The sequence below is a fragment of the Orbicella faveolata genome, unplaced genomic scaffold (assembly GCF_042242905.1).
Source record: "Orbicella faveolata isolate gen_17 unplaced genomic scaffold, um_ofav_v1 contig_46, whole genome shotgun sequence".
Classification (NCBI taxonomy): Eukaryota; Metazoa; Cnidaria; class Anthozoa; order Scleractinia; family Merulinidae; genus Orbicella; species Orbicella faveolata.
Genome location: NW_028301576.1, coordinates 3,275,448 through 3,291,220, shown reverse-complemented (window position 1 = coordinate 3,291,220; position 15,773 = coordinate 3,275,448). Strand labels below are relative to the sequence as shown.

General features: G+C 39.5%; 2 protein-coding genes across 7 annotated transcripts in view; one reads left to right on the top strand and one right to left on the bottom strand.

The window, feature by feature from the left end:
• Positions 1–8,359, top strand: part of LOC110044027 (scavenger receptor cysteine-rich domain-containing protein DMBT1-like) — a 37,579-nt gene extending 29,220 nt beyond the window's left edge. For all 6 annotated transcript variants that reach the window (XM_020749547.2, XM_020749546.2, XM_020749550.2 and 3 more), the window contains 8 exons: positions 1,166–1,192; positions 1,605–1,634; positions 2,405–2,542; positions 2,966–3,109; positions 3,807–4,035; positions 4,595–4,626; positions 5,390–5,482; positions 5,621–8,359. In XM_020749547.2, the coding sequence (XP_020605206.2) occupies positions 1,166–1,192; positions 1,605–1,634; positions 2,405–2,542; positions 2,966–3,109; positions 3,807–4,035; positions 4,595–4,626; positions 5,390–5,482; positions 5,621–5,991 (1,064 nt within the window). In that variant the 3' untranslated portion in view covers positions 5,992–8,359. The remainder of the gene's footprint in view (positions 1–1,165; positions 1,193–1,604; positions 1,635–2,404; positions 2,543–2,965; positions 3,110–3,806; positions 4,036–4,594; positions 4,627–5,389; positions 5,483–5,620) is intronic.
• Positions 8,360–10,756: 2,397 nt separating this feature from the next.
• On the bottom strand, positions 10,757–12,516 carry LOC110044016 (uncharacterized). Its single transcript, XM_020749531.2, has one exon. The coding sequence runs from the start codon at positions 12,272–12,274 to the stop codon at positions 11,096–11,098; it is 1,179 nt and encodes a 392-aa protein (XP_020605190.2). The 5' UTR covers positions 12,275–12,516; the 3' UTR covers positions 10,757–11,095.
• Between the last annotated feature and the right edge of the window lie 3,257 nt (positions 12,517–15,773).

The following is a 15,773-nucleotide window of genomic DNA, read 5'->3' as shown; positions in this document are numbered from 1 at the left end:
TGTAGAGTCAGGCTCTGCAGATGACGATAATGATGATGATGATGATGTTCGAGAAAACCTCTGTCTTTGTTGTGATGATTGTTATTGTTGTTGTTGCACTTAGTTGTACTCATAAAAATTAGCGTAAAATGAACAAAACTTAAAACTAAACCTAAGTTAAATCAGCTCAATACTGCGTGCATAAACCAGTTAATACCTAAACTTAAGATTTCCCTTTACAATTTGTTGACTAAGCTCACACTTTAATAACAAATTCCAGATTCCTTTCTTAAAATTTTACGGAAATAGTCACGTTGCCGTTTTAAGGTTCCTTGCTTTGTTTCCTACAGTTGTCTGTAGGAATTTACTTTTAGCGATAATTGCTACTAACTACAGTTGTTACTACTTATAACGCCAGCCACTAAAGTATTAGCTGTAATAATAATGCATTGTCCCATATAACCCTAATTTTAACCTCTCCCCTCGTTTTTCTTGGAAATTGAATTCTTCCTAATGTAGCAACGGCTGTTTTAGTGGTATGAAAACATTGGCCACGTGCTGCGGGCAAACGAACCACGTGATGCAAAATGAACCCGCTCGCAGTCGGGCAGAACATTTTGAGAACTGGTTTTACTGCCTAGCGCCTTATGTCGTTGTGTATGGATGTGAAATGTTTAAAGCGTCTAATTTAGAGGTCTCATAGGAGTTTGAAATGATTGTAGTGTTGCGCGCAGCCCTTTGGGAAGAATTATTTCATTCTGATTACTGAGAAGTAAAAGATAAGGAATATATTTGTTACCCCTCTTTGCGAGAGACTTTCAAAGTATCAGTTTTTAAGTTGTCAGATGTTTTGCCTTTCTACCAAAAAAGAAACTTCGAAAACTCACTAAATCAAATGATTGGTGTTCTCGTAGTTTTAACAAGCAAACTGAGAATGTTATTAAAAAGCGTTATTATTATGAAGAATCTGGAGCTTGGGTCTCTTTTCTTTAACAGCGACTTGCAATCGCGCCTGTTTCGCGATTTTAATCTTTTTGTATTCGTTTAAAGTGTTAGAAAAGAAACTGACCTTCTAAGCGAGGATCCAGTAAAGCTGTATGTATATAGATTTAAAGTGTTAAGGTGATACTTAGCTGTATTTCATAGATCAGTCATCTTATAACTCATTTGTTTATCTCATTTCTAGTTTCCACCGAAGGACCAACCACACCTGGTGAGTGTCACGAAATGTGTTTGCCACAATTCCAATAATTAGCCTCTCAGCAGATGTTTGTGGGATCACCCATCGAACTTCCGGCACTGCTTTGGGTTGTCACGCAATGCTTCCGAGGAGAGACGTGACAAGCCAAAAGATTGGTTTAGACAATTGGCGGCGTTCAAAATACTGGCATTTAGGCAGATAGCGAGGCGAAGAAGACACATGCAAAGCTCAGTGTTGATATATCGAAAGTAAACATTGCCACAAGGATTGAGTTTTATTTTCAAAGAAATTTTGCGACATCTGATTTCCGTTCAAACATTACTGTATGTCCTGTATGTTCGCCTCTTTGGTTCAGGTTCCAGCATTTACAAACAAAAAAAGGATTACCACTTAAGTTACACTCATTTTGCCTTCTTTTCGTCAGCTGAAGAAAATACCCAGGCGCCTCGTAAAGGTAAAACTCTTATTCATCTGTCATTTTTATTGTTTAGACCTCTTTTAAGGTACAAACATTTACAGATCTGAATGAATTGTCGCTCGATTCGTCTGGGAAGTGTTGTATGTTGATCCAATAACTTTAAGGGGGCTTTAGCAGTGACGCCGAGGACGCCGGAAACCTTTTAAAAAATGTTTTATTTTTACTTGCGTATGTCGCAACTTTGTATACCTGTTCAGTGCACCTATCGGTCTAAAAACTTACCTCGGTTGAATATGTTATGACAGCGTTCAATTCCAAAAGGAGTTATGAAAAATTAGCCATTGTGCGTCAGGTTCTCCAAAATACGCCGAGCTTGGTCATTTCACGTTGTTGTTTTGTAGGTGGTGGTTAAGAAATGTACCAAGATTTAAAACGCACTTGCAGAACTATTTTTCTGCCCAGTGAATCTTTTGTTTGGTACGTTGTCGTGGGCGTCGCCGTCGTGGTTTGCTAAAGCTCCCTACTACTGCGAAGAAGACGGAGGCCTTCCAGGGGTGTAGAAAAATGCGAGAAAGGTGTGCTGTTTTCGTGGGTGATTAATAAATTGCCTGGTGCTACCGCATAAAGTAGGCGAATTTATCTGACAACTAAGATTTGTAATCAAGCGACCAACAGTCTTTTTCACATAGATTTGTTTGTCAACACACGAGTTTTATGCTTCTAGTATTTGACTCAATATACGTTTGGCGCGCATTCTTCGCCTCTCTAATAAAATACGGCCTTTTTCATCCTTTTTGTCGTTGCAGGAAATCCCGACAAGCAGAGTGGTTTGAGCGGAGGAGTGGTAGCCGGAATAGTAGTAGCACTGGTGTTGGTGTTGGTGGTGCTGGTGGTTCTTGTTTATCTGTTTCTTAAAAAGAAAAAGAAGGCTCATAACCAGGGAGGTAAGAACTCAGCGTATACTGTATAATGTGAGTACTCTAACAGTTTTTCGTTTGATTTCTTCGCGCGCGGGCCAGTGTAAGCAGCCTTGAGATAATCGTAAGGGTGGTTTTCTTGTGCTATCGAAGTAAAAAAAAGCCTGAGCAAGGCCTAACAGAGTCTGCAATAGCTGTCTTTGGCTGGTAAAACTCACGATTTACTTTTCTTTGGTTTGGATAAAACTAGTTGAAGTAGCTATTTTGCCAGTTACGCTCTGATACACGTTCATGGGAGAGTATTAAAATATAACTGTGCACTTTTTCTTGGCGTTTGGACTGCTAATTGTAAACTTTTGAAAAATGTGTCGTATTCCACCCTACGTGTTACTGTTATTTCGCTTTGAATTAGCTGATTCATTTTCGGCGTTGTCTTCCTCTCATTACCAGTCCGTCACGGATTCGTTAACGCAGCCTACGACAACCTAGATGCAATGAACATGACACCCGTGGAACGCACAGCTCAACCAGCCAATCGTAGCCAGGTACCTACACAACAAGTACCAAGCGAAGAGCCGGTAGCTTACTTCACAGGTATAAATTAACATAAGTAAAAATAAAATAAATTAAATTATTTAGAGAAGAAGCCACATCAGCCTTAGCTGGTTTTCACACGGGTCCTCTATCCTGGTCGAATTGGAATTTCGAGATGTTGGTTTTTGTGGAGGGAGGAAAACAGGAGAACCCGGAGTAAAACCTCGGTGCAAACCCTCGGTGCAAACCGTCGGAGCAATGCGAGAACTTACAGGAAACTCCATCCACTTATGTATGACGCTGGGTCTGAGAATTGAACCCGGGTCACTTTGGTGGGAGGCGAGCACTCTCACCATTGCGCCATCCCTGCTCCCCAGAATTTCATAATTGCCTTTAAATAAATACAGTCTATTCTGCTGTTTGTATCGCAACATTTGTTCGTTGTATTCGTTCATACCCAAGAGATTATCAAGGTAAGTACCTTGATAATCTCTTGTACATACCGTAATGATTCGATTCAGCGCCCTCTTTCCAATAAGCGCCTTCTTTATGTGAATGCATAATTCCTTCAAACGCATGATTTTGAACATTCGGTTGCTTCTCACAAAAAGAAATAAGCGTCCTGTCTCGAGTAAGCGCCCTCCCGTGAGGTACCAAAAGTAAATAAGCGCCCCGGGCTCTAAATGGAATCATTGCGGCAAAGCATATTTGCCGCGAGAGAGGTAGTTTTACCAGTTACGTCTTTCTGTTTCTACAGCTGCTCCTCCGCCATACAGTCAAACAGCTCCCGGGGGTGTTTATTTTGTACCATTCGCCGCTGGTCCAGGGGTAGCAATGGCCCCCATGGCGATGGATAATCCTGGGTACGCTTCACTGTACGCGGCGCCTCCGGCGTATGAATCCACGCCGCGTTCAGGAGCGAACCGGACTACTACAACGGGAATTGGGTCAGTGACCAGTCTGCGGGAAGCTGCCAAAGATGACGGGTAATTATGGCAAAATTATCTCGAAACTGAATAACAAGCACAGCGTTAAATTCGAAATGAAAATTTTAAAACATTACGCTGTCGAGGCACACGTTCTCCAGACAACGCAGAATTTGGTCATTTAACGTTGTTGTTTTCCGAGGACGGCAAGGAAATGAACCAAGAATTATAACGCACGTGCACAGCCATTATTCTCCTCATTAAACCTTTTGTTTAGCGACGCCCCGGTTGCCGTTGTCGTTGTGGTTTTAACTTCCTGCTGAAAGTGAGTCTGAGCTGAGACCATTGATAAACCAAGCTCAACGCCGGCAACAGCTGTAGAAAATTCAGCGGAGGGAACTAGCATGTCAGGCTGTTTGGGTTATTCTGTTACATGCAAACTGGTCCTGGACCTCTTCAAACTGTAGAAAACACGAATAACTACTTGACCAACAGGCAGATTTCTCAACAGTTGAGTGACTAACGATAAAAAATTGCTTTATCGATGACAAAGAGGGCATATTACTTTTGGCTGAGGATATTTTGTTTCTGACGGAGTTTTCGTTCCTTTCTTTTGCAGAACTTCAGCAGCAAACGGCAGTATTCCAGCAGGTGATTTAGTTATAAACATTACAGATATGTGAAAACCTTAAATAAAATGTTGATATTAAAAAGATACACTTACTTCTTTCGTTTTTTTATTTTGTTTATTTTTCGTTTTTTATTTTGTTTGTTTTCTTTTGTTTCTGTTTGTTGTTGTTGATGTTGTTGTTTATACACTCACTCTGATGCATTTGATGACCTACATATTAGTCTCTTTAATCCACGAATATATTGTACAGATATGTCAATTTATCTCGATTTGACTTTGGCAGTTGCCTTTAGTTGTGAAAGTGAAATTTTAACACAAGTGTTGTGCGTTTAAATGTTAATTTTTCAGCCGAATGTTTCTGTCTTATTATTTGTGATGCTACTCGGTGCTGGAACAAGTTCGTTTTCCGGCAAACTTCGTTTGAGGAGTGGGGGAGTTTCCGATTGTAATCATCCAATTAAAAACCAGCGTTTATTAGTCAATAGTCACGCCAGCATAGCGAAACTGTCATGCGACTTCAGTCACGGAAACCGCTAGCCCAGTCAGTTTTCGGAGACGGGCGTTCGCCATTAACTAGTACATGTTCCCCAACAGACGACAGCCTAGTCTGGACACGAACGTCATGGGATCGAGGTCGCCTTGCTCGTCTCCAACTGTTTGGGTTGTAACTCTTCTTTGCTTATATAGGCCAAAACTAAGCCGTGATTTCTATGCAGAAAGCACTCTTACCATTGACATCTCTGTATATTATCAAATAATTTTCTTAATCTATTCCTTTTTCAGCACCGCTTTCGAGAGCTGCCCTTCCTCCCATCCGGGGTATCCACGGGGCAGCCGAGCAACAGAAAAAAGAACTTCCCCAAGTGGAGGAAGCTGGTAAATTGAATTTGACAGCTGGTAGTGAACTTCTTTCAAGTTGAGTTAGACAGTTTTAGGCGTCAGTATTCCCGCTAATTGGGTGTGTTTTTATTGTCCTCATTGTCTTGTGTGTTTGTTTTTTATTATTATTCCCAGGCCCTCTCCCCGATAAACCTCCACTGTCCGACCCTCTGACCGTTAACACGCCACCCGAGCCCTCAGCTCCCTCCAGGCCTCCATCAGCCAGTTCTCAGATTCGTGTCGTGTCGCCGGTCGCCTCAGTGGAAGATCAGTTTGACGAACCGATTCCATTCGAATTCCTTTGCCCAATCTCGAACAAGATCATGAAGGATCCTGTCAAAGCTGCCGATGGCTATAATTATGAACGCAGGGCTATTCGTCGCTGGTTCCGTAAGAAACGAAGCAGTCCAATGACAAACGAGACCTTGACGGATTTGGAAGTTCGGCCGAACGATGAGCTTCGAAACCGCATCGAACGTTTTGTGAGAGAACACTCTGAAGTGTAATATTTGAACGTGTTGGTGTGAAACGATGTTGTTTTCTTTTTATTTTGCTTATTTTTTATCAATTTTTTGTCTTAATATACATATGTTTTGATGTTTTGGTGTGGCATTATCTCAAGATTGCTTTAAAACTTGTGTGCCATGACTGGTTAGTGCGTAGAAAGTTTCTTCTCATTCAGTCAACTTATTTTCTCATTTAACAAGTTAGGTCTCAGGCAACGTTGTTTTTGACTTCATATTAACGGTCACGAAAGCTCTTTGCTATATATAACACCACTGTTGGAGTACAAAAAATGCAACATTCAGAGTTTACCGTGCAGTAATGTCGTTTAGTAAGATTATGCTATGGTTAGTATCGCTAGAGAGGGAAGTGGCTGCGGAAAATTAATGTATTGCTATGTAGAACGAGGTAATGGCTCGCAAGTATTTAAGGATGTTGGCGTCGGTTAAGTAATTTTATTTTAGGTCATTGTTTCGCTTTCAGTTTTATACATAAGTTATTACATTTATAAAACAACTTAGTTATGTTAGTTCTAAAACAGATTAATATGTTGCCGTTGCAGTCTGAAACACTTACCCGTGATTTGCTAAACTTCGCTATTGCACCACTGTAGGTTCGTTTTTTATGTGTTACAGTTAGTGACGGAATAATGGTGTTAGAATTGAAAACTAAGCCCTTCAGTGACATGATTGTGAAGAAACTATAACCTTTTCAGTTTAAAAGATATACGATGGAAAAAAAAGTCTTTATACTGTTTTTTAAAATAATTTCACCTTGTATTGAGCAGGTTTAAGCCGAAAGTTTGCTGAAATGATCAAATTGAGTCAGGGAAAATTGAAACAATTTAACACGGCTGATTTAATACTATTGAAGGATGGAAAAAAACATTTGGGGTCACTGTGATCTCAATGATGTTTTCCCTTAATGAAAAAGGAAAATCTGTTGAAAACTTAGTAGTCTTAATGTGCAGAAAGGAAGGCTGTGAGATGAGGCCAGAAGCCGGCCGCTACTAGATCTGACATTTTGTATTTCAGTATTTGGTCAGGGAAATCTTATTTTTATCGGGAAAAGTCAGGGAATTTTGAAAAGTGATCCCTGTGGCAACCATGTTAACACGTTCAGGTACTGACTAGTTTAAAATAGTTTCATTAAAATTTAAATTTCATTCACTTAGTTGTACGAATGTAAGTAGAAGTATTTTTTCCTCGCGGACATCATAAACCAGAATGTAACGTATTTTGTTTAGAAAAATCTAGAAGCGGTTCAGGTTGATTATTGAGGAAAAGAGATGAAGCTTATGAAGTTCCGGATTTCGCAAATATTTTGCGAGATTCCATGTACTGCAAAGCTTTGCTCTGTAAAGAGGCCGTAAAACACTCAAAATACTGCTAGCTTCACAACTGTATGTTTATGTCATGTAAACAAAGTGAATTGTATTCTCTAAGTTATTTGTGAACAGCGTAATGTTTGTATGTTTGACGTTTTTTATAGCCAAAGGCATTATTTGTCTCTTGTAATGAACACTATATCGAGGCTTCTCTAATTAAGTGAGTAATCTTAACTCTTTCTGATTCGCCAATTTGTTGCTTAGCAATGACGTCATCAGTTTTTACACGTGGACGTATATAGATAGCGTTAGCGGCACATTCCCGCCAGTAGTTCAAGTTTCAGTTATCGTGCGTGCACAGTACGTGTTTTCAAGTAAATTAAGTTTTAAGCTACCCTTGACTATTTAGAGTGCAAGCGGGAACCGATGTGTAAGTACAAACTATTTTCTATGCTTGCTTTTTAGTATAAGTTTCAAGTTTTGACGTTTTTTAACCTTAAGTACCTTTAGTCTCGGTTTTTTTTATACAACAGCCTATTGTACTAAGTCCAACACGTGGCAGAGCCCCAGTTTTCAAAGTTTTTATTTCATCTTGTTTTTAGCGATAGATCTTTATAGTTCACACTCCCCCTAGCTTAGGTTTCTATTTAGCAACTTTCGTATAAGAATCTCTGGTAATTCAGTTAAGTCCTTTCCTTGCTAGTAAATTCCCACATCGCTTTCAGAGGCGCTCACGCAAGCACGTTTTTATCGCATCGTACAATTGTATTGCTTTCAAGTTTTTAGAGTGTTATCATTTATTGTATTAGGACAGTTAGCAGTATGCGTGTCTGCTTGGGATCACTGATGATTTTAATTGTATCTTTACTGAGAAGTTTGACTTGAAGTATTGTCATATCGCAGTTATGATTGGAATGTTTGCTATTATTGTTTCGTGACTCTTGTCATCTTGTAATCTTCTATTATCTAGTAATAAGTTATATTCATTACATTATATTTCAGTTTACGTTCGATTATCGTCAATTAAATCACTGTCAATCACAGCTGATTTTCCGTGATCTCTGGCTTTATTCGATTAGTAAAGCATCTCCCACACACGCTAGTCTCATCGCGACAAGTTGTCTAGCAAGTGACAATTCAGCCTTTCAACAGTCGCTGTGAACCTGACGTTACACCTCTAGTCGTAGTAGTAGTAGTAGCAGTAGCAGTAGCAGCAGCAGCAGCAATAGCAGCAGCAGCAGCAGTAGCAGCAGCAGCAGCAGCAGCAGCAGCTGCAGCAGCAGCAGAGTGTCCTACTTTCGTTTTACAAATGACTGGATGTCTCTCCCAGTATTTTTAAGAAAGCCAATGCCATGCACAATTTTTAAGAAAAACCTTGTAAGGTTCTTAATGGACAAACATTTTTAGAAAAAATAACAGTAGGTAGTTTTGGCAGTTTTAGTAGTTTTAATTATTATATATTTTATATTTTAGATCTGTGATACTTGTACTTCTTATTTTAGATTTTGACACTTTTTATTTTATAGAGGACCTCCCTGAAAACCACGTATTTACGTGACGGGCGCTTCCTCTTTAAAGATTGTTTTTATTATTATTATTATTATTATTATTATTATTATTATTATTATTATTATTATTATTATTATTATTATGATCATCATCATCATCATCATCATCAGCAGCAGCAGCAGCAGCATCCGTCGTCGTCGTCGTCGTCGTCGTCGTCGTAGCAGTCGTCGTAGTAGCAGCAACAGCAGCAGCAGTAGTATACTTTATTTACCCTGGGATTGTAGAGTAGCTTTAACAGCTAATGTCTCCGAGCATTTCAACAGCACAATGGGCAAAGACCAGACCACAACACCGGGAACTTCGTGCCCTGCTCTTTAAAATGAGTGTGTGGGTTCTTTAACGTCCCCTGCTGACCATAACAGTGAAGATGCAGGAGACGGGGCCTATGACCATTGTGATTTTCTTTCTTTTTGACAATCTCATATCCAGTGCCCGCTCGTTTTCGGTTAGCCGAGTGCCCGACGCACTGACTTACAGAAAGTCCTGGTTCCGAATTGATTGTGCGCGTTGCGTTCAGAGCGGAAAAACGCAATAAGCATGCGCGAGTTTTGGCTTCGCATCAGAGGCTCCAAGTTTGAAAAAATGGCGGAAATTTCGTTGACGTGTAAACCAAAACAGTTAAGAACTTTATACGCTTTCCCAATTTTCCCAGTAAGCAGCAACATTTTAACCTCACTAATGAAAAGGTGGTGTATTGTTTTCGTGGGGAATCGTTTTTTTTTTTTTTTCGGACAAAATTAACCTAGGGAAGGTTTCCGAACCCTTTATTTATCCACGGTATAAAAGCATTTTCGTTGCGAAGACACATTTTATCCACAAATACTCTTTACGTATTGCATCCATATAAGCAAACCACTGAATATGTAATCAAGAGAGCCTTTCAGCGGGTAGGGAGAGACAGTGAAATACCGAAAAAAAAATTCATGCTTGCCCAAGTATAAAAAATTCAACCGAACGACATTCTCGCGTACCTTATTACAGTCCGCCGTTCTTTCCACCATTGCAGCTCGCATTATTACCTGAGACCGCAAGTAGGGCTGGGGATGCGCAGAAAGCTGCGCAGTACGTTTTTCCGTTCTGGACGCGTTACGTTCAAGTTCAATAACGGTTTCTGAACTTGTGTAAGGAGCGTAACCCGCTGCCACTAAATCTGGCTCAGACTGTTCCCAGATAATGGAACGTAATAAAATTCAGCTTGGCAATGAGGCTTAGAGGACACAAACAAAGGAAATTGAATGACCATGTTTATTCATTTCTTTTGTTTCTGTCCTTTTGGCCTCACTATCAAACTGAATTTTAATATATCGAAACTGACCTATTGTTACTAACATAAAGAATAACGCCCTTTGGGGACGAACTTTCGACAAGTAAAAATGCTTCAAATGAGCGTGTTGTTTTATGATTTGTCTCATTCTTCCTCAGTCCTAACCTGCTGGTTGATTAGTATTTATTCTGAGATTTTATTATTCTTTTAGATAATTTTGTCCCGGGCCATAGAAGATGGAAGTGAAAGTTTGACAGTGTAATAAAGCTGAATCGAAATCTCGATCAATAGCCCTTATGCGTGATGACATCAGACAAGCAAAATCACCACCACGCCACGGTTTGAGAATGCAAATTTTAAATTTTATATCATGAACTAATTCTCAAAGCAGCGAAGGTGAAAAGAATACCCACTTGAAAACATCACAAAGGCGAAGGCGGTTTGAGACAATGTCGTGCAAACGAGGTTTAGGGGTAAATTTTGAGCGTGTTACGTAATCGTGCATAAAACCTATTGCGCCTGGGTTTCAGAATGAACGGCCTGTTGTTACAATTAAACAAAGAGTCACCACGAATTGTCGGGAATGAATGTTTTAAAACAATGACGCTTTCTTTTATAGAAGGAAGAACTTTAATTGCATTTAAAGCTTTGTTCAAGAGAGCATGAAATCTAATATATTTATTTACATTCATATATCAAGAAGATCCAGAGCCGATAATAATTATAAGCTGCCGCCTAATATCATGAATTAATTATCACTTCTTTATTATTGTTATCATTTTTTGGCCAATTGTAGAATAACCCAGTATAAACTATTTTAATTCAATTTTCAGACGGCAAATATGTCGCAGGACAAAAATTGCAAGAAACTGAATATGTACAACAAAATTTTCATTTCAGACCATTAAAAATCTCTCGCATATTTTGACACTGTTTTAGTGTAATTTCAATGTTCGGGTAAGAATTTATACCACAAAATTTTTCCACTGTCCTCCACAAAGCGACAGTAGCTGTCAGTGTTCCATAGCGCTTTCCAGAAAGGAGTGTTGTCATAACTGTAGTAATCTCCCAGGACCGGTTTAATCGCTTCAGTGGCCTCGGCGATGTGGTAGTGAGGCATGTAAGAGAACAGATGATGAGCGACATGACAGTCTGTAAGGTGATGGAAGACATGGTTGAGCACACCGTAATCTCGATCGATAGTGCACAGAGCCCCTTTAAGCCAGGTCCATTCTTCGTCAGCGTAGTGCGGTACTTTGACATCTGAGTGCTGCAGATAAGTAACTATTACCAACCACATATTGACGTTACACAGCGGAATCACGTACAGGAACACCAACCAAGCAAATGAGTAGACGTGGGCGCTGAGATAGTATAGGACGCCAATCCACACCAGCAATGCAACATCGCTTAAAATCACATCCCAGAAATCATTGGGCGAGAAAATCGGAGCATACGGGTTAAAATGATTCGGTCGCAATCGGTGCTCCTTGTAAGGCCTGCCTCGTGCGTTGAAGAACAAATATGCCGGCCAACCGATTGATAAGTATTTAACGAGGTGAAGAATCCTGAAGAAAATATTTGGAAATTCTAAATCGTTTTCCGACTTGAGAAGGCTTCTAGTGTTCGGGACAAACGCTTGATCGCCGTCCATTCGGTTAGTGTTTCGGTGGTGTTTGGCGTGTGTAATTTGCCATGAATGATAAGGCACAAACAGCGTAGTGTGTAAGACCAAACCGATGATATCACAGAGGCGCTTGCTGTTACAGAAAGAGTAGTGGCCACATTCATGTGCAATTATCCACACGCTGAAACCAACACAACCTTGACAAATCCAATACAGAGGCCAGAAAACGGCGTGCACGTAAAGCGGCAACGACGCGTTAAACACCCAAAACGCGAAGGCGTACAGGAGAAAAACGCCTGTCAGATCCAACAGCAAATACGCCATTGAGGTGAGAAGAGACCGTTCGAAGCAATGTGGCGGAACAGCATCTTTTAAATCTTTTAACGTAAAAGGAGGATTTTCAGTCGGCATCCTAGAGTCGGTGATATTTGTAGCAGGTTTACCGTCTTCGGCTGTCGGTGAATCATCCTTGGTACGTTTTCTGGTTGAATTTTCCATCCTGATGCCTGAAAGTATTTTAGTGAATTTCAAATATATCCAGAATGGAACGATTTAGGCAGCTCTCTTATTAATGAGTGTAAGTCAAAAAAAGGCTTGATACATTGATTGATTGTTGTGCATGTTTGTTTGTCTCGCGTGGTATATTTTCCCGCACGAACGAATCAGCGACGTGAAAACCTACAAACGAGAGTTAATAACCTGAATTATTCACCGCACACCTGTTTTGAAATTAATAAATAAATCAGTGTAAATGGCGGGTGGTTATTTCGCTTGAACCGCAATATAAAAGGCGAAAATCCCTCGCGTTTATGAGATTATATTCTTCGCAATGACTTGAATTCGACACAAATTAAACCCAAGCGTTTTAATTTATTATAATCTCACGGGTAATTCTAGACTGAACAATTGCGAAGAGCAGAGCAGCACCAAGACTTAAATGGCAGCATTAATCGGTTTGTATTTAATAATTACTTACCAATTTTCCTTCAAAGAAAAGGAATTTCTCCATAACATCGTAATGTGGTGAATATCAAATCATCTTTCCTTATTTTTGGTTGCTAAGAAACCATAGTGACGTCAGGCGTAAACCGCGCGCAGCAGCGGGCTTTAGCTCGTCGTAACAATTCATTTGACCTTCGCTGAATATACCAGCCAGCCACAAAGTTTTCGACCACGCGAATTAATCACCTCTCAAAGCAATTAACTTTCTTTCGCTATTGTATGTTTAAAAGAAAGCTTCTAAATTATTCCTGAGGTGGTTTCGTTTGAGGTTCCGCAGCTTTCTTCTAACAAATCGTGTCGTTAGATTTTGTACCATTATCTCCGTTTTTTTACTTTCCAAAGCTCTTGCACGATAGCCCAATTCAAAAATCATGTTAGACTTTAATTACAAGTACATCAGATGTCCATGGTACACGACTAGGCACGGAGAGAAACGACGTAAGCTCGGTTTAAATTAATGATGAGGGATAACAGTGACAGAAGAATCCAGAAAAAATAAGGCGCGTAAATATTTCCCTAAAAAGCTGTAAACAGAGCATCGCCTTGAAAATTCTTGAATCTCAGTAAAAGAGGAATTCTCAGATTTGGCCTAACCTGTCGTCAGGCGTTCTTTTTTGGGGACGGGCAATTGTCAGTCCTGAGTGCTCAAGTGGTTAATTTTTGTCAGTGAATCCTTGCCTTATTAGTCTTCATTAGCTGTATGTGCCCAAATTTTGGTGAAAATAAGTTGCAGTTCAGGATTTGCATATCAACCAGTTAAACTCGATATGTACAACTCGTTAATTACCTAAGTCTACTCTGTTGCGTCTCATACCGAGTAAAAAAAATTAAAAATTTTCTCATTAGCGGTAATTTGCTAGTGATAATTTATTTGTTTGTTTATTTGTTTAACTTTAAATATATTAAAGTTTCTATGGTTTAAATGTTGTTCCGGAAGTGGAGAGACTAAAATTTAAAGACTGAACTCCTAAGTGTAAAATTAAATTACTGGCCGAAATAGTCCTTGAATTAGTTCCTGAACCTTTTCTCCGAGAAATGAAATCACGCGAGCCGAAGAAATATCTCGGCGGGATCCGAACTCACGGTCAGTCTTGGTTAGATCACTGTTGCTCTACCAACTGAGCTACAAGACCACAAGTGATTATAAAGACGTTACGATAATGTATTGCGATGCAATGTAGAGCCACACACCTGTTAGACTGAAGCCTAGAGAAGTAGTTAACCGTGTTCAAATTAAAAGTGTCTCAAACGTTGTAAAGTATTTAGGTTAAGACGAAAAAAAGCCAAGACTGTCTTATGTGTGTTCTTGGTTAATACTTTCAAATCGTTTCTGTCTTTCTCCACTTGTCCGGACCGTTCTGCAATTTAATAAAAGTTTCACAGTGTTTATAAGCGAGAGATGAGATAAACAGGAGGTCGAAGCACCGGCTTTTTTAATTAGATTGTGAAAGTTAGTCGTTTTCCCCCCCACAAGGTTTTCAGCAGAACAAACTTTCAATATTCGCTTACGTTCTTTGAATTTATTGTTTGATTAAGCCGTTCTTGACCTTGGTTATTTAAATTAAATATGCGGGCGAAGTCAGAAAACAAAAGATTTCAATAAAACAGTAACAAGGCTGAAGATTTCAACAAAACAGTAGCAAGGCATAAAATTTGAACAAAACAGTAGAAAGGCCTTATTTCTGGCAAACCATTCATTGGAGTTTATAAAAATATCTACCAGAAGCGACCCGCCGAACTGTTTACTAAAGAAAAAGAATATTAAAGAAACGTAAAACACTTAAATCTAATTTTTGAATTAAAATTTCAACTATTCCTTATACAAATTGCAAAATTTTAAGTGCCCAAATTGGGATCATTTTCCTAAGATTCCTATTTGTTGTTAGCCTATTCTAGCCTTGCATACGGTGGCTGCGCCCGCAGTACGAGCGCCAGTCAAAACTGAGCTGGCCCACAGAAACGACACGATCTGATAGCCTTTTTCTTCGTAGCCAACAAAAATAAAAATAATTCTAACGTTGCTTTTGTCTTTCAGAATACATAACAAGGGAATTCTGGACCTAATTTGGAAGAGGGTAATTTTTGTTTTCCGCCAATACCTATGATACACTAATTTTGCTAGTTTTTACGCAGTGTGCCATCGCACAGGCAGTCAGCACCATGAACGCACAATTTGGACAGTTTTCGATTTAAAATCCTCAATTTGATGATTTCATTTCCGGAGGTGTCAGCTCAAAGGTAAGGCGCTGACAATCATATATAAGCACTTTGTGCAGAACCCAAGAGTAACGGACTTGGCTTGTCTACAAGGTTAGACATAAATGTTCATGGGCCTTCTATTCGCGTCATAAACCTCACTAAAATGAAATCAAGCCTTGCTAAGTGGTGTGAAGTGATTAATATTATGAGTATTGTACTTCGTATTACTAATCCATCGCAAGTGGCCCCCTTTCCCCTTCCCCACAAAATATTCCCCGTTTGAAACTGTCTCAATATTTTGCCGATGCCCATGACACCCGTACAAGTTTGGGCGGAGATAGCATCTCGGGTACAAGCGTGTCTTGCCAAAGAACGCAACACAGAAATACAAGATAAGCCTGACCTAACTGTCAGTATGTCAATACGCCCTCCCAAGTCTCCACAAGAGAAAAATATGACCTGTTTTAACAAAAACACGGACAGATTTTCGCTTTTATATGGTGAGTTTGTTTTGACCTGTGGTGTTTCAGATTTGTTTGCAATTGTCCTATTAGCGTGTGGTGTGACTCAGCCTGTGAATCAATTCAATAAGCAAACTTTGTTTTCTATGTCTGTGGCCTTCAACTTTTACAATAAGATCAATAGTTCATAAGCAATTTGAATTCTTCCATAAGCGAACGACGAAAATGACTTTGTGTTTTCCGACCTTTCACAGCCTTCGATTACAATAACTTTTAATTCGTAGTTCATTAGACGAAATAGGAAGACTTACAAACTTTCAATATGTTATTATACA